At 39.0% G+C, this 24,560-nt stretch overlaps 2 protein-coding genes and 1 non-coding gene across 9 annotated transcripts; 1 reads left to right on the plus strand and 2 right to left on the minus strand.

Annotated features, from left to right (window-relative positions):
• Positions 1-43: 43 nt before the first annotated feature.
• On the plus strand, positions 44-22,098 carry Clip-190 (Cytoplasmic linker protein 190). Of its 7 annotated transcripts, none has more exons than XM_076797855.1 (22): positions 44-217; positions 845-987; positions 7,518-7,586; positions 8,606-8,758; positions 9,561-9,767; positions 10,833-11,034; positions 11,434-11,653; positions 12,629-12,673; positions 13,809-13,949; positions 14,289-14,453; positions 15,602-15,622; positions 16,433-16,610; positions 16,939-17,190; positions 17,252-17,370; positions 17,500-17,812; positions 17,887-18,038; positions 18,113-19,704; positions 19,775-19,865; positions 19,943-19,973; positions 20,044-20,218; positions 20,287-20,465; positions 20,775-22,098. In XM_076797855.1, the coding sequence occupies exons 2-22, from the start codon at positions 876-878 to the stop codon at positions 20,819-20,821; spliced, it is 4,464 nt and encodes a 1,487-aa protein (XP_076653970.1). In that variant the 5' UTR covers positions 44-217; positions 845-875; the 3' UTR covers positions 20,822-22,098. The 7 variants fall into 7 exon arrangements, with proteins under 7 accessions (XP_076653970.1, XP_076653973.1, XP_076653975.1 ...); XM_076797857.1 differs by having other exon boundaries at positions 47-217; positions 9,576-9,767; XM_076797856.1 differs by lacking the exon at positions 44-217 and adding an exon at positions 245-420.
• Positions 22,099-22,231: 133 nt separating this feature from the next.
• On the minus strand, positions 22,232-23,120 carry Rpb11 (DNA-directed RNA polymerase II subunit RPB11). Its single transcript, XM_076797867.1, has 4 exons — positions 22,907-23,120; positions 22,735-22,824; positions 22,472-22,646; positions 22,232-22,397 (listed from the first exon to the last, which is right to left on the minus strand). Exons 1-4 carry the CDS (start codon positions 22,957-22,959, stop codon positions 22,362-22,364), a joined length of 354 nt encoding a protein of 117 aa, XP_076653982.1. The 5' UTR covers positions 22,960-23,120; the 3' UTR covers positions 22,232-22,361.
• Positions 23,121-23,301: 181 nt separating this feature from the next.
• Trnad-guc (transfer RNA aspartic acid (anticodon GUC)) lies at positions 23,302-23,373 on the minus strand. The gene has a single exon. It is a non-coding gene; the product is annotated as a tRNA-Asp (tRNA).
• Positions 23,374-24,560: the final 1,187 nt, after the last annotated feature.

A 24,560-nucleotide genomic window follows, 5' to 3' on the forward strand; every position in this document is an offset into this window, starting at 1 on the left:
GGAAACCAGGGTAAAATCGGCAAATTACGTGTTGACTTGCAAGTAGACCGTGACGGCGCTACTGGCGCCAAGAGTTGTCACTTTTCCGTTAACCGTTGTGCGAATCGGTGCGGATATTTCGCGGTGCATGGTTCGTCAAGACAGTGATGTTCCAATAATTGTCTATGAAATATGTTAATTGATTGTGCGCGAACTCATCACGTCACGTTTAAATAAGGTAACGTTCTCCCCGTGTTCTCCTTCGAAACGTGATCCTCGGTCTCGTGCAGGTTAACCTTTGTTGCGTTTGACATTTTTTTCCAACGTTATAATAACACTCCGAACGGAAATTCCTGTCGTAAACAATTCCATTGTCGAATACAAGATCGAGGAAACCGTATTTGACGATTCTCTGGGAATGTCAAACAGTAAATATACTATGTGCGTAGTTTGCGTAAGCGTATCTGTGATTGGAGTTTCGATAACGATTCAAAAAGCCATAACGGCTTTTCGCGTTGGATACATTGAATGGGATACCAATATCATTTTTTGACATTAACTTTTTCAGTAAGAATTTCGTTCGACAATCGAAAATTCGGAGACTGTTAATTGTTAGAACGATTCTAATTAAGTTATGTTATATTGCAAACGTTGTATTGATGATAGTTTACAAGTTATGCATAGTAGACATTTGTATAGGTCATACCACATGGGTTCATTATTTCAAAACATTATGTTCATTATGGCTGATGATTGTAGTGGTTTATTTCGATGTTAATCCGCTAAATTCATTCGTAAACGCTTGGTAGATGTTTTATCAATGATTTAGTTGTACGTTTTACTAACCATTCGTTTCATATTTCAGTGTTATATAACGATAAGTGAATATATATAAGATGAGCGAACCAAAACCATCAGGATTAAGGCCACCTTCGAAAATTGGTCGGCCATGCAGCAATCTGCCACCAAGACCAGCAGTGCCACCTTCTCCTCCGAGACCGGCATTGAGTGAGTTTGTATACGTACTTTATATGCATGCATTGAAACAACTTGGTTTAATTGTTCACTTGTTCATCTGATTTTACAGTGTATGTCTTCCTACAAGTAGGAATATAAAATCTAAATAAAAACATTGGTGACTTCATACAGTCGTGTTGTATCGTATTATAATTACAGGCAGTATTAGTGGATAAGAACTGGCAACATCTACAGTGTAATGCTATTGTAGAGAATATATAGGAATTTTAATCAACAGCTTCAATGGTTGATAGTACTAGAACTGGATACTTTATATACTTAAACATCACAATAATAATGTGATTGTCTAATTGGAAAATTAATATACATACATTAATATCTGATCTGTACCAAGTCTCTTGAAAGGGAGATCAATAGTACTGTTTCTCGGGATAATGAAAAAAATGTTAGGCAATAGTTCTTATAAATATTTCTTTCTAAGTCTTCATTAAATTAATCATATTTTTAACAACAGTGTCTTCATCTAATGAAACTACTTCTACTAAAATGGCAATTTCAGATGAAGCCTTTGGGAATACCGATTTAGACTCGGGGGATCTTCCAGGTAGACAAAATTGACTAGACTCTGAAATTATACTACATAAAAATATTTCTATCATTAGATTGAAGTTGGACATTGCAATATGAAGCCCCTGAGAATAGCAATTCAGATTCAGGATTTTCTGGTAGACAAAATTGGCTGGACACTGAAGCTATAAAAATATTTCTCTTGTTGGATTGGATCTGGAAAATGTATAGTGGTGTCTCCAGACTTACGATCTTCAAGGTGGTCAGAATTGTATGGACCACAAAAATTCGACTTTGTAGAACCGTTCGTACCACTGGAACGATTTGTAAAGTCAAATGTGGAGTCTTTGGCAATGACTCTGAAGCGTTGGGACGAAAGGGTAGGGTCTAAGTTCAAGCCTAGCGATTGTGTTACTGTCGCCGTAGCTGATCCACATGAAAGATCGAGCTTGATCGAAACTCACCGCGTCTAATTCCCCACGCCACGCGATCGAGTACGCCCACCAGACCCTGAGACGAGCGTGAACGAGTGGTTTTACAAGCGCGAGACCGCGAACTTCTCGCGAGTCGTTCTTCCACCTCTCACCGCAACGGATCTCGTCCGAGCGATCTGGTAAATATTTTTCCTACTAACAAACGGTCCCACCGCGGACGCTTTGTTTCCTGGAAAAGATTCTCGGCGATCGTTCAGTGAATACTCGCGCAACTATTACTAACAGAAACATTCGACCAGATAACTATACAATCCTTCTCTGCCTCATACAAGTTTCGACATCATTGACAAGGTCCGCGATCTTTGCCCTTTTTAATCACTGGGTCTTCAGAAATCTTCTTCTTCATCTTCTGCTTAAGGTGGTATTCTGGTTTTCGAGGCCGTTTTTGCGCGAATGTTTAGGAATTTTTTCAGAAAAACTATTGAATCTTTTCAATTGGGATTTTGCACACATATTTATTGGCATTTGAAGCACACGTGAGATTTTTTTCAAGTAAACATAATCAAAATCACATCAGTTATATATTTTGTCATAGAGTACGCTTTGAAAAACAAGGTCAGCGGTCGCCACGATTCCGGTCTTTCTACTGATCGGGAACAAAAAACTGTTGTTTTTTAATCAGTACGAATGTAGTTATGGCCCCGTACCAAAAGAAATAAAAAATCTTGATTGTTTAGAAAATAATCTGTGTAAAATGAGACGCACTTTCGTGTCGGATTAAGTAACAACCTTTGAAACCACAGATCTTCGTTCTTCTGGATCAGTATTTATCCAAAGGAACTTTGTTTCTCTCTAGAATCCCAATCGTGTTTCTTGATCTTCCAAGGACTCGTTCGCGGAGTCACCGCTTGCTTAGACATCTTCATCTCCGATTGCTTGTATCTTCACCTCTGATCTCGATCCACCGTCTCTAGAACCCCGGGTCAGATCAATTGAATTACACTGTCCAACGCAGACTGTGATCCGATAAATTGGCTGTTCAATAACGAATTTGGAAATCGTGTTTCTTCATCAGCTTCGGTTTTCCGGAAAGTCCCAAGGGTTCAAAATTAAAACAATTAAAAGAATCTTCAATTGAAACCGATCAAAAATTGCTTTAGGGGTTGCGCATGGGGGATGATTTTCGCTCTTCGAAAACGAGACTCTGCTCCTCCGAGATGAAATTTCTCGAGAATGGAGACCGATGGAGAGAAACGGTTTCGACGACGATGGATGCGCGCGCGAGGAGGTATGGGAGGCGCCTAATTAAAATTTACCGGGCAGTGTTATTCATCGGTGGAAGGCCTCGGGGAGACAAACGCGGCGCGCGTACAAAAGCGCGTGGTGTCCGCGAATCGAGGGCACTTATCTTGCCTTATTGGTTCATCGAAGAGCGGCGAAGCTAGGAAGGGACACACGCCGGTGCACCTCGCGCTGTGCAGTCATCATCATCATCGCCGCGATGACGCATGCGGTTATGCAATCGCGGTGTGTTTGTTGTACGCTCGATATCCAGCCGTTTCGTCTTTCCTCCCACGTGCGAGATCGCTTCCCTTATCGGGTAGGGCTTTTCGAGCCACCAGGCATTTGCACGGGGTGAAACGATTGTAATTAACACCTTGATCGGGTCCGAACTGTAGCCCCCCGCTGCCCCTTTCATTCTTTCATGTAAGAACGTTGTTTAAAAAAGAATCCAGCTCCTTTGCTATGGTCCCTTCTACAATATTTAAGGACAGCGGGAGAACCTTAACGAGCCAATTGTCCTTCCTATTGAAGTAAAGAGCTCGCGTCTGCTTAGGGTGGCCATAGTCAATTTGGTTGATACTCGTTCCCCTAAATTTTCTTCGTTAATTGCTCTATAGTTTGGCAGTTATTCCGAAGGGAATAGGATTTTTGCCCATCCTGTATACTGGTTGTACCCGGTTCTAGGGTATCGTGATGACGATTGTTCGATCTCGTGTTTCGCAACGCGATCGCGAGTCCCAAGGTAATGATGTCAATTTTCGACTTGACAGGGAAACGGATACGTTCACGATACTTGATATTATCTGCACTACGACCCGATTGTTGCGGCGAAAATCGATGAAAGTGGCGTCTGCAGGCCTCTGCACCCGTGCATGCCGAGCATCCTTGCTGGATTAGATCCAAGACGCATCCCTATTGTTCCACATTACGGGTCGTTCACCCTTTGCGCGACTTTTTTTTTGGCAACTTTGCTTGCACCAGCCAACACTGCGGTCGTTGCTCCAGAACCGGTTTTTACAGAAAATGAGTAATTAAACGTAAAACTCATTGAAGAATCTAATTGTCGATCTTCTTGTCATAGAGCTAATTCTTCAGCTCATTAGAGCTATTTTTGAAATTCAATACAAATTCATTTTCATCTTGTTGAAATGGTTAGAGAAAAAATTACAATTCTATTTGACTCCTATTATTCTATAAATTGTAAAGGAGCTTGAAAGTTGTCTTCGAGCACGTATGATGTATTCAATTTTGATTCTAAATCGTCGTGAACGATATACGGGACATAGGACTATGAACGTGTTAGCATCCTTCAGAAATGAATTGCTATTGAATGACACCTTCGGTCTTCGCACAAACTAACAGAAAAAGTTCCGACACTCGAGTCGCAACATTCTTGAAATTCCTCTGTCGGTTTATCGTCGCGTGTGCCAACCAGTTGGCAAGCATAACGCTCGCATGTTTACACGTTTTTTGTTGTTGTGGTCGTTTCGATTAGCATTCGTAGATCAGGATCGCCTAAGGTGACGATCTCTTTCTGATGCAATCGACCCGATGGTGTTCGACACACCGGAATGACACCATCGCCTAAACATGAAATGATAACCATGTCTCGCGAGGACGCGACCGAAGATGTCGCATATTTTCGGCCCACTTGCCGCGTTGCTTAGCCGGTTTTTCGTCTTCGATTAACGGTGAACGGCGCCAAACGATCTTACCACATGGATCCTAATCTTCTTACGAGGAGACGCGTGGATCTTTCCCGATTTCTCGCGGAGAGAGAGAAAGCAAGGTAGCAAAACGTTTTTCTCGTATTGGAAAAGCCGGCGAATGCAGAAAACGCATACAGTTCCGCAGTGCAGTTTTCTGAATCACCGGTGCCGTGTCAGTCAATCATCCTCCCACACGGATTCACAAAGTATACCGAATGGTTCGTAACCGGAGAAGAAAATCCAAACTTTGAACTAGCATAGTACATTGGCTATGTAACATTTTACTATGTAAATGATTCACCAACTTTTCCTCGTAGACTCGTATTTATAAACATTTCTATTGTCAGCCAGTTTAAACTCGATTTTCGGGAAAACGTAGCGTCCTATGAACAATCTTTATTGTTTCTTCTCGTCTTATTCTTCCTCGTAGAATCGTCCTTACATTCGATTGTACCGCCCCGTAGAAAGATCGAAAAATCAACATAGCGCGCTGGCTGATCGATCGGCGAGCTCCTTGATAGATCAGTGAGCAGCCCGTTCAGCTTGAATGAAAATCGATTCTAGAGGGAGCACAGATTTATTCGGATCTCGTTACAAACAGACATTAGATTAGATTCCAGGAACAAAACTGCTACCTATCCGCGGTCAGTAGTAATCGAATAGCTTACGCGATTAACCTTGTTTATATATGGGGACCCCGTAGTATCAAGATTCCATGACTGCGTATGTACACAGATCGCGTTACGATCGGTCAAGGTGATTGACACTGCGTTTATTTTGGAAGGATCCGTGCTAGATCACGGATTGATCATTGCCGCGCGCGTCGCTGCTGAAGCATCTTCAGATCGTCTGCAATCAGTCCGCCATTTTATAAAGCAAAAAACATATTCAAATTCTTCAATATCTACGCCACAGCGAAAAGTTTGTTATTGTTTCCTTTTTGGAAAAAAATATGCGTAGTATTTTTAGACCTCCAAGGTCCGATTGCTTAATATTCCTTTTTCGAATCATTCTTCTATTGGTGATTCATTCGCCGTTTGTTCTATATTTAGTGTTTGAGAATTAGAACACTGTTGCGAACTCTGATTGCATTGTCGTTTGTAGTTTTGGTAGTATTCGATTGTTGAATTGGTAATATTTTTCAAGGTTCATTGTGGTAATCTATATTCGTAGTAACTATTGAGAATATTTGTGTAAGTTCATAGTCCCGATTCAACTTAATTTATTTACGGGGGAAACCCTTTAATACATATTTTACATTTATCTTGGAGCAAAACATTTTCACAAAGTAGATAACACGGTGCAGTACACTGAAATATTATCTAAGAAAAGAGTAACAAAGTGAAAAAAGCAGCTATTGTCAGATTAACGATCACCGAGCGTTTAAACTCGGATAAGGAAACTTATTGTTCACACGTACAGTTGTGGTTCGACTGCAGACGTTATGCTTTCGTGACAAAAATGTGTGGATCGAACGCAAAACAGTGACAATATTTAAAAAATTTCAAAATATTGTTACACTTTTGACTTATTAAAATTATTCAGGAAGACAATAAATGTTTAGACAACTTTCACATCCCATACAATCCCGCGGTCTAGTTATCGTACAATCTGTGTACAATAATTTATCGAGTTCAATTGCATTCAACCAACCACGCTTAAAATAATTTGTTGGATTCTCTGAAATCTTATTGCAGACTATATCGCAATGGCGTTCTTATCGACACAATACTGGTTCACCGTTTAGAAAATTCGAAAATTCCGATCGATCGATCGTCGTAGGAAAAATGAATAGTTCGATCAGCATTCTAATCGCGGATCGATCTCGTCGAACAGAAACACAGCCGCCCACGCGAACGACCTACTACCATCGTCTCGCCCACGTCCCCTCATGAATAATTAATTAAATCTCGAATCGCGGTATTTTTCTCGGTTTTTCTGCCGGAGGTGACGAGATAGCACGCTCGACTTGCGTTGTAATTGAATTAGAACCGAGACAGCTTTATCTGCGGTTTACCGGTCAAGATCCACGAAAAAGTCGCGATCCTTTTCGTGGCGCTTGGAGTGTCCACTCAAATATTACGATCTATTCTCGAGGCCGATCGATCATAACAGACGAACACACCTTCTTAATTGCTCTTTTACATAACTGTCCACTTGGGAATGAAATTAACTTCCTGCCCAGCGCGACAAGGCGCCGGCCGTAATCAGTCCATTGAGCACCGTTCGTTAATGCGTTTGTAAAACGTTTTCGAATTCGGTGATTTATTTGAGATCTTATTCTATCGATCCAGAAAGATGCAGAAAATCTCGTATCTTTCTTTAAAAGAATGGCAAATTCTTATTTTCAAAAAATGCCGTACTAGTGTTGAATATTAATACTAATATTTATATTGTATAACATGTTTTTAATCGATGTTACCTTGTGAAATGTTAATGTACACGTCCGCCTTGGTTTGCCCGATGATTTTCTATCGATCGGATCGATGTAGACGCTTGTCCCCGAGAAAGCATGTTTTGTCCAATACGATTTGCATTGTTTCTGCGTTGTTTTGCATGATCACAGACCAGATGGAACATCTCTGGGAATCGCACGGCCGTCGATTAAGCGAGGCTGGCCTGCGCAGAGGATCAGGTGGGTGCTTCGTTGATTTTTGTCTTCCCATTTTCCTATTGGGTTAAACAGAACGATGCCGGATGCTTAAAGACTCACCAAACTCGACCAATTTGAGCTCTAAAAATTAATTTCCGATTTGATTTGGTCCATCAGGCTGTTTTTAATCTTGCCAACCCTTCAATTAACGAATCAGATTTGTAGAATCCGCGGAAAACCTTGTATGTCTAATTTTTGTTGAAGCCTTGAATAAATTCTTCTTTAGTAGCAGTAATTTTATAAACCGATAATCTGGTCATTCCCGCATCGTTCTAAAAGAATGAACGCAATCGTGAATTGTAGTCAGTAGCACGACTGTTCCAAGCTTGTTTGGAAGTGTTTGTTTTGTGTATGTGCCTGGTGATCGTGAGAATGCTACGGCTTCGACGAGAACGTAACATTGCTGCATGGTTATAACGAACTTCATTTACCTGAATGCTATTATACCAGGAATATATTTCTGAGCGAAAACCAAAAAATATCCAATGAAAAATCTACTCAGAAATTCAGGTCAAGAATACTTGAAATATTGGTACTTTAAATGTTTTCTAATAGTGCCAGAATTTATAAAAATGAAAGGACTCCTGGGTCCCCCAATTAGCCCCCTCAGCGACGAAGATTCGAGTAATTTTTATTTTCACGAGGCACAAGTATTTTTTGAAATTCTCTCAGTGCATATTTATTATTAGTGAAAACATGTGTTCTGAACTCCTCCATTTTGAATCTCCAAGCGCGTGATTGCCGTACCGCGCGTTGAAATCACCAAGTAGTACAACTATAGCACTACTGTTACGGGGAATTTTCTTTTTGTTATTAACACGTTAGATACTATCGACTGGTACAGAAAATTACTTATTAGCACAAATAGCCTTTCTCACCGGTAATAGTCACTGCGGGGAGAATCCCTAAGAGAGAATTGAAAAATTCAGAACGTATGCGACTCTTAATTAAAAAGTGACAAACCTCCGGGTCTATTAAACGAACTTGTCGTTGTCGGACAGATACTAGTGTCGTCCTGACAGAAGACACCGACAGCTTTATAATAGGAGACCGAGTATGGGTCGGCGGAACGAAACCCGGCGCGATCGCTTACATCGGCGAAACCCAGTTCGCACCTGGAGACTGGGCTGGAGTGGTCCTCGACGAACCAATTGGTAAGATTCATCATCATCATCCTCACCATCATCGAACGATCCTTGACCCGCTAATCGACCAATTTAGTCGCGAGCACTCGTTAGAATTCGATCACCTAGTCCAGACCGCGACTTCAAACTAGCTTTGCACATTTTTTGCCATGAAACCACTAAAAATTTTACTTGCAAATTTTACCCACATTATTGTGCATATTTTAGCGACCTCCAAAAATTTTTACACAAAGAATAAATGAGAATTGACTTCGCTACAAGCGATCAAGTATATTCATGCGGGGAAAGTATCTGAATAATTGTCATAATTTTTAAAAGTGAGCTATAAATTCGGAATGAGAGATTCTTTTGACTTAACTGTAGTACTGACTAAAGCGATAAGTCTACTTAAAGTGCTCACCAAGCTTGAAGTAGATCGGTCGAGTAGATCTCGAGATACGAATCAATTAGACATCTCTAATTTTAGAGATGAGCTTGAAAAGTTCTTCAAGAAAATATAGAGAAATCAATTTTTCCGAACTTCTGCACTAGGTACTCCTCGGTATCCTCGTTCTGTTAATTTTTACATTCGTACACAAAGGTTGATATACAGCTCGAAGAAATACAACATTCAAGTTGCAAAATCGTTGATAGCCAATTCACCCCCTCGGTTGATCCGTTGAGAAAATTTGATCAACGTCGTGACGCGATAGGAGAATCTACTCGGGAGAGGCTAGGAACACGATTAGAGAAATTGAAAAGAGTCTAAGCGGGTCGGAGCGTGTTCGGTAACTATAGAGTCCATTTTTCGAGGATTAGAGATTGACGGTAGGTCGATCCACTTCAGGAAAGAACGACGGATCGGTGGCTGGCTGCCGTTACTTCCAGTGCGAGCCTAAGCGCGGAATCTTCTCGCGGCTGACCAGGTTGACCAGGGAGCCGTTGACCGACTCCGTGACCTCGCCCACGCAAAGGACACCGACGACACCGCCGGACAGCATGAAGGGTAGCCTCGGGAGGACCATCTGCCCCTCATTGAGTAAGGATCGGTGCAGGAGATACTCCCCTCGCCCGTAGTCCGCTTTCAATGTTGGGACGTCGAAGGCTGCGAGCCCCGCGAAAAGATGGAGGTTCCTCATGTTGTTGACCTTCAGCGGATCTCCGTGAATTTTGCAGTCTCCCAATGAACGTCATGCAATAGATCCTTTCTCCTACCGAACTGCACAATTCCACGGATCCCGACTTTCGAGGACCGCCGTTGATCGTCCCTAATCGCACGCCACGTAGATTAACTTAGTTACGCACCGTACAAACAGCTCAGTAGAATTTATTATTGTAAACGTACTCCTAACCATGTAGCAAGCTGTACTCTTTAGTGTATCTTCGTACGCACTTATGCTCCTTATCTGGTGGAGCAAGCATGAGCATCGTCTGCAACGGGGGGCGGTTTCTCGCCCAAGTGGGCGTGGCTTCGTTGCGTTCGGTCTACCATTCGCAGAGGAATTGGTGCTTGTGCTTGCTCTAGCAGAGATTACTGTGTCTGTAGATGTCTATCTATGTAGTCGTACTGCTCGTCGCACTGTGTTTTAGTATTTTTAGTAAATAAATCGGATCTGCGCCGATTCCTCACCCTTTTCACCGCCTTTTCACAATAAATACATAAAAGAACCTATACTGTAGATATACATAGATATTAAGCGCCTCTTGTGTATACTCCGGCTAGAACATGTTGCCGGTTCAAGGTCACCGAGCAATTGCCCCCGCCACAGTGTCTGTTGCTTCTTTGCTCCGCCCACTGCAACGCCTTTCTCCCTCTCCTAGAATATCAGAAACCTTGGGATCTTATAAAGAAACATCATGAAGGTAAGGTGACCTTGAACGACCAACCCTGCCAGAGTATAGTAGGCCTCAGACAGATTTTTTCTTTGTACGGAGCAAGTCGTTCAAAGACACGCCCATACCCGTGAGGGAGGGGCCAAATGTGGTGTTGGATATCTGCCAATTGTAACCTTGATCTATGGGACACCGGGAATTTGTAATGGAAGCATCCCGGTGGTCTTCCCGAGGGTTCAGACTTCTGTAACGAATGTAACTCGTCACACAGACGCGTCGACAACCAGCCTGTCGTCCACGGTGTCGCACAGAGACTTCAGGATAGGCGACAGGGTGATCGTGTCCTCCAGCCAAGGCAGCAAAACTGGCGTGCTCAGGTACATGGGCAGCACGGATTTCGCGGCTGGCGAATGGTGCGGCGTGGAACTCGACGATCCTGTTGGCAAGAACGATGGCTCTATTGGAGACAAAAGGTCGGCATCCACGTATCCTACAGCCCGTAGAAACGATTAGGAAGACATTAAGGGGGTACTTTTATTTTCGGGGCCGTGTTTGCGTGAATTTTCAGGAATTCTTCCTAAATCCCCCTGTTTTAGCTATTTCATTATTCGCATCAAGTCCCAGAAATTTGTAAATTTTTGGTACTTCAGATCACGCGTGCATTGTAGGTAATTGTAAGTTAGTGGGACACCTTGTATATAGAAGTCGTAGCCCAAAATTGTAGTCCTTGCTTTTCAGAGCCTTTTCAATGAGCGTTCCATCCCAAAGGTGAATTAACTGAAAGTCATTCAGTAGGCATGGTCGTAGCGCGTGTTAATGTTTATTAGATCTTTCTTGGTACCCGTCCGCTAACTGGTTTAGCGCTGTTTCAGGTACTTCGACTGTCGGCCTAAATACGGGCTGTTCGCACCCGCGCACAAGGTCAGCCGTTCGCCGACCAGCAAAAGGACCAGCTGCATGATTCACAGACCAACCGGGGCCGCCCTGAACTCGTCCTTGAAGAAGACAAGCTCGAGGGAGTCGCTGATCTCGCTGTCGAGCATCACTAGCACGGCGAGCACAGCTGCCAGGGCTGGTATCAATACGCCGAGGGTAAGATTCACGGTGCCAGAATGAGGGGAATGACCTGTACCGCAGCTTGCATCCTCCATCCTGATCGCAGACTACTCTACTATCTCTACCGTGTCGCGTGTTCTGCTCACAGCAATCGGAGGATCGCTTTTCTTGACCACAAGAAGACCTGACACTGACGAATTTCAACGCTAATTATACAATTGCACTACAACTTTCTTCACATGGCTAAATAGAAGCGTTATAGAAGGGCTGTAAACCTAGTGTCGATGCAGATCATTTTTATTTTGCATAAAAATCCGCTGTATAGTGATTATATTTCTATATTTTCATCGATGTATATATTTAGATCTGGTTCACATCAAATTTGCAAGAAACACGTGGTAAAGATCCTGAATATGACGAGTACGTGCCCGGTATTCTTGATCCACGTTAAAACAAATGATCCTCTACTTGCTCCGAGTACTATTCACTGTGTAAACGCGTTTCTTCCGAGTTATATGCGCGAAGTTGTTTGATCAGCGTTGAAACGCGTTTGCAGCCGAAGATGAGAGCTGCTGTTAGCTTGTTGTTCACGTTGATTAGATTTATAGTGCTCTTGTTGAATTAATATGTACGTGTATGTTTCAGTTGTTTTTTTTTTGTTATTGTTGCTGTAGCTGTTACCTTTTGTTAAATGATTTTTACCACGTGATAGATACCTGAGCTTAACAGATTCGAGTATGTTTTAGAATACAAGCGATCGTTCTTGTATTCCTACAGACAAGCTTTGTTAGTCTTGTAATGTTAACACTCCCGTGGAACATGACGAGAGACGGTTAATAGTATTGTATTGTTAGTATTTTTAGAGTTTACAGAACTATTATGTTTTATTTTGTTTTGTTTTATTTTTTATTTCGCAAATTTATTTACTGACCGAAGACGAAGGTAAACTGCAGTTTGATTTGTTGGCTGTGCATGACACGATTTTGATTTTTGTTGCATCCGAAATTCCAGAGGCCTGGTATGCGCACGTCGACACCTGCACTAACTGCTCTGCAGGTGAGACCATGTTCTAACATTTATTTGTCACGCTCAGCTAGCTGGCTGTGACATACGTAAAAACGCTGTTTAAGTAGCTGTTTAGCGTAGAAGCAGATTAACAAGCGTGTTGTGATTATACGTTATCGAGTATTAGGCGCATAACAAGGTTTTACAACACAACCAGCCACAGTTGTAAGATTTATATGATTAGCGCAAGTACAGTAGAATGTAATTGTTAGCGTTGTTTTTAGATAAGTAGCTTAGAAAAGCATTCCAATGTTTGTACATGATCTTAATAAAATCCTCCGTCCATTCCTTTCATAGTCTCCCTAGAATCCAACACCCACAAGCGTGGGCATTTACTTGAAAATATTTTACTTTAACCATCGAAAGAATTGTTTATTAATCTGATGGAAAGAAATACTTCTTTGTGCCTGAGAGTATACACTTTATTTAATTTAGTAGTCACTCTGTTTAATTGAATGTCATCAAATTTGTACTACGATAAACTCGTAACTTTGATGTTGATTTTGTTTCCTCATAAAAGTTGAATTGAGAAAAAATATTCACTTTTTTACGCATTTAATTATGTTTGTGCAAATTGAAATGAATTTCTCTACTATCTTTTTTCTCTTTTCATATTGTATTAGGTCAGTGCTAAAGTTCGTTCCCGATTTCATATTAAACTACAAGGAATCAGGCTCAAAATTTTCCACTGACTTAATATTTGTATTGAAACATGTTTTACACAGTGCACAATATTTACTAGACTCCAATTCTTAATGATACTAAAATTAAGAAACGACAATTGATTAATTAATAACGCATGAATATATGAATGCACAATTTGATGACAGAGCATTATCATTAACTTCTGTTCAAAGATTCACTATTTAGTCACAGTGACTTCAAATGTACAATGTTGAAATACAATGCCATAATGAAAGAAACATGATAATTGATATTGATTCTTCCAATAAGCGTATCTCCTGCTCTTCCAAATCCTACATTAAGAAGTTTCGAAAGTGGACAAAAATATTTTATTGTTATTAGGCATAGAAGTGATAGAAAGCGTAACATATTTTAAAACACTGTAGAATTAGGATTCGTTGACAATGTAAAATTGTTTTGACACTCATCTCGAACATTTTAGGAGTCTTTGAAGGAGAAACAGCAGGAGATAGAGATGCTGCGCAGAGAAAGAGATTTGGAACGTGAACGTGTGACAAAAGCAGCGAATCAAGCGGATCAAGCTGAACAATCTATTCTTTCGCTGAAACAAGAATATGACCAGGTACCTATTGCCTCTGACCTACACCTCACGGTTAGACCATAACCGAGGTATAGTCCTAGCATTAGCATTAGTGTGATGTGTGGAACATTCCCAAGTGTATTAATTGCAATGGTGAACATTTTGAGCATTATAGGGAATATCTCAGCAACTATTAGTTTTTCATTCCATATACCCTGATGGTTCTTTATTTAGGATTCAATTTTCTCTTCAATCACAAAATTAGAATTTACCCTTTGCGACAAAGAAACTCAATACCAAATAGTATACCAAACAGTTTACATGTAACTTAGGTGGCACACTTAATAACCACCCTGTATAACTATTATATATTAATTTTAGTACCGAGAGAAAATGCATAAAACAGTCACAGAAGCCGAAGCAGATCTTATTAAGCTGCTCGAGGAGAAAAATGCATTGACACTGCAGTTGGAAGAGCAGAAAAGAAAGTGTGAAGACCTGCTGTTTCGCTTCGAAGAAGAATCTGTCAATAAGGATGATATTCAGGTATAGGTCTTGACTATCTACCGTCCACGGTCACGAAAAGTATACATTCTGAAAATATTTAACACACTGATCGCCGAGTCAAGCTGTCCAAAAAGTTTCTATGAAAAAGTTCATTCTCGCAGACAAAAATAACTTCATTTATGACGGTCAGTGTGTTAAACAAAATTTTAAACGCACACTAGAACAAGAGGTATGTATAGACATCCAAGAATACAGGGATACTTAGGGACTCTAAAGGTTTATCGAATACCGAATGAAACACTCTCATTCCCTTCATCATTTTACTTTCTATTAATCGAACTTCCGTTTCTCATTTATTCTTTTTTTTTTTCATTTTTTTTTTTAAATACTGGTTCGACAATTGCATAGTGGAACTATGAGGAAACGCAAGTATTACTCAAATTAAAGATTCCATGTTAGTATGCTTCTGTTAGAATAGAATTTAGGAGCTTTACCATAATCAGATGGTGGCGGGTGGGATGATATTCATATGCAAGTTAGTCTTTGGAAGCGAGAGAACGACATACAGTATTCTCTCCGTAACTGTGAAGAAGATCTAACGTACGTAGATCTACTATATACTATAACGTACGATCTACTATAACCGGTTAAAATTTTATCCCTGCCACTGGAGAACCAGTGACCGAGCCAACAAGGTGTTGAGTATCAGTGAGACTAACACTAATGAAAGCGAAGCAAACGATTGCATCTTTTCTAATTTTTTACTTTTTGTATGAAACTTTATGATAAAACACGATATAATTACGATGGTAGTTACTCATGTCACAAGCGATTATAGTCGGTCTTCACATTTATGGTAGAGACACGGATTCTCTAAATGTGAGGTCCAAAAATTTTATCGTTTGTTACCTCGCTTACTTCGCTTGAAAGCCTCGAACTTCAGTCCTTGTTTCTTTTTCAATTGCTATCCTTCTTTACGTTTGGAAAACTATAAAGAATGTAGTACCTCTTCTATAACTGTAACTCTGCTAACCCAAAGTTTTCACATTTACGGAGAGAACGACATAGAAGCTATGCTTTGTGACTGTATTCGAATTAAAACGATATTAATTCCGCATACGGCACACAAGAACGTTTCTGTCTAGCCTGTTGGGTTTAACGCAAGAAACTTATCGTTTTATTTTCAGAAAGAGAGAACTGAACAATGTGTGAGTATCCCATGGCAGCCGTATGGGCCCGAGGAGGGGTTGATGATGCTGTTTTTCTGCACCGCTTCTCTTATCGTCACTGTAGCCATGTCATTTATCATTTCATCACAGTTCCGTCCGAAAACTCTGTGACATCTCGCAGTACACTTCTCTCCCAATGCTTTCGCGACTAATTGTTTCGCTCTTGGTTAACTAATTAAGTATCAGAATTTATACCATTATAATTAGGACTCGATGTTCGTCTAGAGTCTAGCTGTACATTGAATATAGGACAAGGATAATTATTAATTTAGAGAATAGAAATTGTATCATACTAGACTTAGATCATTAAGCTACGTAAGGAAGGTGCGGGTTTAACACGCTTCGCGGTGCACTGTAGATTAATTGTTAGGGTTCCGGTAATTGCTTCCTTCACGCTGAAGTAGTACGTAATTTTGTTTGTTGAGCTCTCTCGTGCAAGAATTCTCAAAACCAACGCCACTTATTTATTTATTATTTATTTATCTTTGTTACATTGTTTTGAATATTATTTCCAAGTTGTATTTATTTCGATTGATTCATGTTACACATTGTTGTATGTTGTTATTACACGGCATAATTAAATGATACTTCAAGTACAGTTGTTGAAAAAGTATATTAAGAAGTCTTTCATCTTTGTACTGTATCGAATCATTGCCTCTCACATAATCTAACCGACACTGTAATAAGCGACAGTGCTCTTGTATATCTTGATGCGCTTCTTCTTCATGTTAGTTGTTGTATACGCGTACTGGATCCATTCAGGTACTAAATAAGCATGTTTGTCGTTAGGTGATAAATACTGTAAATGAGAACAAAATCAAAGATCTTGAAAAGCAGCTGGCGGAGGAGAGAGAACGTGTCGCTCAGTTCGAACAGGACAGTATAAAGCTGTTCGAAACCGAGGAGGAACTGGCGCGGCTTCGCAATGAAGTCTCTAGTGCTGCTCAGAACAAAAGCCTATTAGAAGGTACCTATGATGATTTACTTTGATTTAAAAGTTTACTTTGACATTGCATTACATTGCATTACATTGACATTACCTTGCATGGCAATGACTCTGGAAAAATCTGGTATATAAATTTGTTGAATAACTCCTCAAAAATGGTCGTAAATTAAAAATAGAAACGCGTTCCGTAAACCTAGTGTTAATTAAAACCAAAGGTGAAAGAGTTTAGGTAAAATGCCTTTAAAAATATTAATAAAAAAACTGCTGAAACGGGCTCAAGCATTACCATCCATAGAATTATTAACAAATTGAACATTCCAAGGGTTAAAACAATTTTGAACGATCGCAGATGTACAGAACCGAAACAAATGTCTGGAAGAAACACAGACGAATCTCGAGAAGGAGGTGCAAGAAAAGACTATGCTTGTGGAGCAATGCGTAGCACAGATAAGGGAATTGGAGGCGAAATTGAATGAGAGTCAAAAAGAGAGTGCAGCACAAAAGGAGTCTGATGCGAGTCTGAAAGCTGAATTGGAAACACAAATTAATCTAAACAAAGCGAAAGATGAAGAGCTAACCATTGCCCTAAAGAAGCTCGAAGGTTTGTTTATCAGCTAATTTTAAATGAATTCGATAATCTTTGCTGGTATGTTATTTTACAGAATTAAGCGAGAAACTGAAATTAATGGAAGAGAAGAACGTTGTGCTGTCCAAACAGATACAGGAGTATCAATCACAGGCCGAAGACAGTTTCAAGATAGTCCAGGAAAAACAGAAATTGGTAAGTATCTGTTTTATAGTAGAGGATGTAGTGTATCGATGTCCTTAGACTGTTTTAAATCGCACCAACTCGTTTTTGCCATAAACGCATAAGATCCACAGTCTAGTAATAAGTATTTTGTTAACTTAGGAACAAGATATCGCTTCCCTGATGTCGACAGAAGCAAATTCCTCCGCACAATTGAAGAAATTGCACGAAGAATTAATGGTAAAGGAAAAAGAACTCTTGGAACTACGTTCCACGAGTGCAGCTGAGATCGAGCAGTTGACTAAACGTTACCAGAGTCAGATCGAAGAACAGTCAAAGTGCATTAACAACGTAAATGTAGACCTTTCTCAAAAATCCTTGTTACTCAACAAACTGGAACAAGATATAGCCGAGCTGAAGTCGATTCTTGCGAATAAGGACGAGGAGATAAAGAACCTGAAGGAAAAAACTTCGGGTAAGTTATACCTCATCTTCTGTACGTTTTCATTATCTTTTAGTACATCAATTTTATTAATTTTGATGTTCCAGAATTACGAGATGCTCTCACGCTATCGGAACAGACTAAAACTAATTTGGAGAGCGAGCTTCGAGTATTTGAAAATAATGTAGAGAAATTGAATCAACAAGTGGCGGGCGCGGAGAATAAAATATCACAAGTTACGGCTCAGAAAGAAAAATTGGTTGGTAACGATTTTCTTTTTATGGGTGTAGGCGTTTAGGGTTTAATGGTTTTAATGGTTTGTGTTTAATTTAGGAGACTGATATCGAAAATCTGATAAGCAGCTCTGCGAATTCCTCGGAACAATTGATGAAATACAATGAGGACTTACGGGCAAAAGAAAGGGAGCTTGATGAGTTGAAAGACAAATCGTTCAAAAATGAAAGCGCGATGAAATCCTTAGAAGGGAAATTGAGTAGCATGGAACAGGAGTTGAGTAAAACTAATGCACTGATTGAGGAACAGCGTGCCGAATTAGACGCCAGTAAGTCTGAATTGCAGAAAGAAGAAAATACGAAGTCTGAACTGTTGGACAGACTAAAACAGTTCGAGGCAGAAAATGGCGAGCTGAAGAAAACGATTAGTGAAAATGAGCAAGTTAAAGGTAATCTCAACGAGAAATTACAAGAAGCACTTAACTCAGTAAATGAGTTGAGGAACGCTAAAGAAGAAATTGTCAACGTACAAAAGCAATATGATACGTTGCAAAATTTGCAAAAAGAGGAAACAGCTTCTCTGCAACAACAAATCAGCGACTTGCAAGCGGAGTTAGTTGCTTCTCAAGAAGAAGTGAAAACAGTACAGAGATTAAAAAGCAAGTTGGAAGCAGATCAAAGTGCTAATCGCTGGTCGATAGAGGAATTGACTGAGAAATTGACTGCTGAGGAAGACAATCGCAGGAAATTGGAATCTTTGATATCCGAGAAGAATTCTGAACTCCAACAAGTTCAGAATAAACTCTTGGAATTACAGAAAGCTAATGAAGCTTTAGTAGCTAATAAAGAAACCGCCGATAAGAATGTTACTAGTACTTTGGACACGATGTCCGTCGAAATCAAAGAGCTTAAAGAAAAATTAGGTGATGCATCGGAGGCCATTAAGATTAAGGATAACACTCTTGCCGAAATGAAGAAGTCAGCGGAAGAGGCTGATGCGCAAATACTTAAACTGAACGACACCATTGCGTCCATGAAGGAGGAACAATCGAACAACATCGCCGAAGTGAAGAAAATGCAAGAAGCACTTTCAACGAAAGAGAACGAAGTCGAAGATGTTGCGCAAACGAAGACTTCATTAGAAGCTAATATAAACTGTCTGGAATCAGAATTGAAGACTGTAAAAGAAGAATTAAACTTAAGAATTCGTTCTCTTCAAGAAATGGAAGGTACGATAAAAGAGTTACAAAACGCCAAAGATGAATCTGTGATAAAGTTACAAAACGCATTAGAGTCCGAGGTGAAATCCAAGCAGACTGAACTTGAAAACATGCTCCGTAAGAATTCTGAGTTAGAACAAAAACAGGCCTCGTTGCAAAGTCTGCTAGATAAGCATGTCAACGATTTGAGCGATAAAGAAGAGTCGATTGGCAAATTAACAGCACAAATCGAAGCTCTAGAAACTGCACAAAAGAAGATGCTGGATGACGTGAATAAAGAAAACGGTAATTTATTGGATAGCAAAGAGTCTCTCGAAAAGCTGCTGCAAGAGCAACAACAGAAGATCGAAATTTTAACGAATACTATGAAAAATAAAGAGAAAGAATCGGAGAAAAATATGCAGAATCTGATGGAGAAATTGAATCATATGACTTCGGAATCCGCACAGTTAAAGGAAGCACAAAATAATTTGTAAGTGCACAGAGAACTACAACAATTTTATGAAGGAATAATGTTTAATATAGATTTGCAATTCTTTTAGGGAACGGGAAAATAAACAAATTACTGCCAAGTGGGCGGAAGCGACGAACCAGTTGAAACTGAGTCGGGAGAATATGAAGAACAGTTATGATGTGAGTTTTGACGATGCCACTAGTGTTTTAATCTATCTAGCGTTTTAATTTATAACATGCCAAATTTCGTATTTTAGGTAGGTGGTGGAGATATGAAACAACATATAGGTAAAAATTGTATTACTAATCAAACTGTAATTTCTTTACAATTATTTTATTATGCATTACTGTCTTCTAGTTGACCAGGACATCGATATCTTGAAATTGAAAGAGGAAAACGAGGTCTCGAAAGGTCAAATAAATTTCTTGAATTCTGTCATAGTAGACATGCAACGTAAAAACGAAATCTTAAAGTGTAAAGTTGAGGTTCTCGAAATGGGAGTGCCTGCTAACGAAGCTGACGACTATACCCAGTTCGTAGCATTTAATTCTTTAGTCATCGAATCTGATGTATTGATGTATTAATCATTTTTTATTTTAGAAACACATTAGAGAAACGCATGGCTGCGCCGCGCATGTTCTGTGATATTTGTGATCAATTCGATCTACATGAAACAGAAGATTGTCCACGTCAAGCTCAAGACTTCCTGGAGACAGAGAAAGTCGCGAAGTCTCCAAAGAAAGTCTCGGTGGAGAGGCCGTACTGCGAAAACTGTGAAAGTAAGACTTCGCTGTTCAAAATTATAAAAATTGCATTTCTTGTTGCATCCGTTTACCACATATTTTCTCCCCAAAGAAGAAATTTGAAGCGTTTGAGATTTCCTACGAAAAGAATTCTACGACCTCCAAAACTTTTTTACACGTTTAACTAACAACTACTTCTGTCTCCTAATCTACCCCAACTATCTATTATTTTCTACTCTATTAAATTGTTTTCAAGGTACAATTACTTTTCTTAAACTAACCGACCTAACATACCTTTTCATCTTTGTCCATTGCCACTCATATTGTCATTTAATTGTTTTACAGTGTTTGGACACGATACTCGTGATTGCGATGACGCCGAGACGTTTTAACAGCGTGTTATTGTTCGTACACTCGTTTTACCGCTTGACAAAACGAAATCCTAGACACGAGAGAAAAACCTGTTGAAATTTTACAGAGTATATTTTTGTATAAAACAATTAAAACGCTACCGTTGTTTGTATGTCTTCCCGCATAGGATGTTACCATTCAGACACTCCAATGACTTGACCGACACCTGCGCTTCCCTGTGTTAAGTTTATATGCAGTTTCAATTATTATAGGGCAAGCCGCAAGAAAAAGGATATCTGATTATAATTTTATTGTAAATTAACGCTTTCAGTGCCGCATCTCTCAGAAATGGGGGATGGAATTATCTGTCCAAATTTGTAAATTAATTTTCGTTGATTGTAACAAACGGTTAGGATCTATAAAATGCAAGAAGGCTGAAGGAGTACTTTCTGTGTCATACATTTTAACTTTTCAATTTTTATTTCGTTAATTAAATTACTTCGATTGTATGGAATTTCTGAGGCTGCTGGTATATAGTGTTACAGTGCAATGAAAAAATGCATAACACGAAACTTCCATCTTACAAGTAATATATTCCATATTTTTGAACTAAGTTTTAGTCAGGTGTTCTCTTTCTAACACCTCTATGTATGTTCGCAAAAATGTTTTCTTGTCCGAATTGTTTTACATTGGTTTTACTTCCGTATAATTGTAAAAGTACAAAGCGATAAGGTTCAATTATAGACCATAATTGAGTTCATTAGGGTACATTGTTAGACAAATTATAGATCAATTTTTAAGAATGCATATTTTCGTTGAAGCGTGCATAATGGAATAATGTTAATCACATAATCGACTCTCAGAAGTCGAATGTAATTATGTACATAATATTTATATCGATCTGTACATCTATTTAATATTTATTGAGCGTTTAAAACGCGATACATTCAATGATAGTTCCTTCGCTCGAGTCGTTAGCGTTAAACTAAAATGTGTCTCATTCTGTCTTTGGAAACTTGTATCCATTCGGTGTGGTAGTACACTTCTTCAGAACGCATTTGTACGTCGCGCTGTAACGAAATAGTGAATGCTTCCTGTTTTCTGTTTGTTACGCTTTGTTGTCGCTACAAACGGTTGTGCAAAAATTGTTCAGTAAAATTGTACTACCAAGACTCGTCCATTCTCTTGCCTTTCCACTTTGAGCCTTAATACAGAGTTGATAATGTTCAGTGACATAGTCCCATCTTCTAATGTACATTTCGATGAATTAAAAATGCTTGTAGCTAAGAGAAATAAAATTGTAATGGACTGATTATAATATTCTATTATAATGTTGAATAGCATTAAATAATGTATCCTTCTAACATTATCATAATTTGCTTTTACATAGTACATTTCCTGTTGCTTTGAATGAACGTAACATTTTTGTTCAATTAGATTTTATTTAATCGTTTTTACATACAAGTTTGTCCACATTCAATACATTTAAGACCAGTAGCTTTATACATAAATTGTACAAGGCCATATATTTATAATTTATGCACACAGTAGCTTAGTAACTATAAGTAGAAAAACTAGAGCTCAATCCAGACCCTCTTTCTTCTCCTTCACAGCTTCCTAAAAGGAATATTTAACCATGTATCGTAATTTATAGACACAAATTTTAGAATAATATAATAATCGATCCTCACTTTAAACCGTTCTTCGAACAACGAAAGTTCAGCAATTAAATCCGTAATTGCATGCATGAAAGCTTCATGTGGTGTGTAATCGGATGTTGTTTGTATCCTAATCACAAATTTGTGTTCTAGCGGATGTGGAACTTTGTATCCAGTAAACATAACCTGGGGATCCTTTAATAGTTGACTATTGAATAACACATTATCATTAATATCTATATTTACGTCATTGCAACGTTTTACATATACTAATTCAGTACATAACACGAACATACTTGCGGATCATATTTCCAAGCGTATGGTCTTCCTTGTTAACCGTGAAAATAGCTGCGTTAGTAACTTTGGTATCCTGCTCTTTAATTATTCTAAATTAACATTAAACAAAAGTCATGTGCAAGATACCTCGAAATTTCGCGAATTATAGGTTAATCCATTTATAATACTCACTTTTTCTCTCCTTCGTATAGAAGGAATGATTCGAAGGTAGGAGGTGCGTTCATTTTGATTTAAGTTGCCACGTGCTTTCTATGTACAAAAATGCTTTTACAAATGTTTTGTTTATTAAATTTAATTTTGAACGCAGAAACACAACAAAGCACTGACAGGTCTCAAGAAATTGTGTTGCGATTACAGTGCCATCTGCAAATATATGTAAATACACATTTTACAGTTGAGGCTTGTAAAAATATTAGTCGCGTGAAAACAACGCTCAAAATATAGAAGACAGCATTGCTCAAATGTTAGTGAATAATTCTTTTTCCAAAATTATTATTGATAAGGATGTGTCTATATCCTAATTCGTAAATTTCTAAGTTTCATCGAAATTTAAGCAAAAATAAATCCTCCCCGGCGGGGAATCGAACCCCGGTCTCCCGCGTGACAGGCGGGGATACTGACCACTATACTACCGAGGATTTTACGGAAACTGTTTGTTAATAAACACTACATAAGAAGTTGTTTATTTGGTACATACAGTAAAGAGCAAAACTGAGTCCACACTATTTGAAACAACATAACTTTTTTAAAATTAGATCAAATGACTTGAATGTTATTGAGAAGTTAGAAGGATTAGTTTATTAGACGAGGTGTACAAAATTTGAATTGGTCGGAATCGCAAAAGAAATAGTAAAAGTTGGTTTCTTCAGCTTTTTTATCTGAGCCTGTATTGAAAATTTAAAGAATGTGTTTGATTCGCTCGAATAAATTATATCCATGCTGAAAATTTCACCGATATTGGTTAATTCGTTTACGAGTTATAAACGTTTAAAAGTGGGAAAATTGCCATTTTTCACGATTTTCGACTTAAAATCGCACTTTTAATCGTACTAAAATACAAATTTTGTACACCTCGTCTAATAAACTAATCCTTCTAACTTCTCAATAACATTCAAGTCATTTGATCTAATTTTAAAAAAGTTATGTTGTTTCAAATAGTGTGGACTCAGTTTTGCTCCTTACTGTAAATAAAATGAGAATTATTCCTGATATAAACTATAATATAAGAATACACTGCACTGCACTGCACTGCACTGTAAGAATAAAAAGAAGTAATGCACGAAATAAATTAATTTAAAGATTCAGATTGTAACGTTATTTTAGAGCGCTAAAGAAATATGCGATCTTCCGTACTAGCTGACGACCGTACAAAGAATGGTCAAAAATGCGATCCGCTGCGCTCGCATCCCGAACGGCCGAACCTTTACGCAGCAGGGAACAGGGATTCGTTTATGGTCCCTCTCAAGTGATTTATTTTCTTTTCCCGAAGCGCAGAGTGACATAAACCAGATGACTGCTTCTCTTCGAGTCGAAAACCCGAGGACAATAGCATTCTTATTTCTTAGGAAAGGGGAACGAGGCTTTATTTACTTTGCAACAGTTAAAAACTCTTGACTTTCTCTGTTGAGAATCTTAGGCGGGTATTCCGATCTAGAACTTTGAAAAAATCGATTTCCTGAAATTGTTATTTTGTAGAAATGAATGAAGGTGGTACATGTAGTGTAAGAAAACGCAAGCTTTGAAACACTCCTACGATGGTTAAATTTTTCGTCGTTGTAGAGCCCAGGTAGGAGGGCGACGTCGACACTTCAGGGTGTCATAAATT

This window comes from Halictus rubicundus, chromosome 12, assembly GCF_050948215.1.
Source record: "Halictus rubicundus isolate RS-2024b chromosome 12, iyHalRubi1_principal, whole genome shotgun sequence".
Taxonomy (NCBI): domain Eukaryota; kingdom Metazoa; phylum Arthropoda; class Insecta; order Hymenoptera; family Halictidae; genus Halictus; species Halictus rubicundus.

Excerpts from the sequence above, each read along its gene's own strand:
- Clip-190 (XM_076797855.1), top strand. The coding sequence starts at position 876 with ATGAGCGAACCAAAACCATCAGGATTAAGGCCACCTTCGAAAATTGGT. Across the intron at positions 8,759-9,560 it reads GGTCCTCGACGAACCAATTG|GTCGATCCACTTCAGGAAAG; the intron begins GTAAGATTCATC and ends GATTGACGGTAG. Across the intron at positions 17,371-17,499 it reads TCCAGGAAAAACAGAAATTG|GAACAAGATATCGCTTCCCT; the intron begins GTAAGTATCTGT and ends TTGTTAACTTAG.
- Rpb11 (XM_076797867.1), bottom strand. The coding sequence starts at position 22,959 with ATGAACGCACCTCCTACCTTCGAATCATTCCTTCTATACGAAGGAGAG. Across the intron at positions 22,647-22,734 it reads CTTGGAAATATGATCCGCAA|TCAACTATTAAAGGATCCCC; the intron begins GTATGTTCGTGT and ends GTTATTCAATAG. Across the intron at positions 22,398-22,471 it reads TGTTCGAAGAACGGTTTAAA|GAAGCTGTGAAGGAGAAGAA; the intron begins GTGAGGATCGAT and ends TATTCCTTTTAG.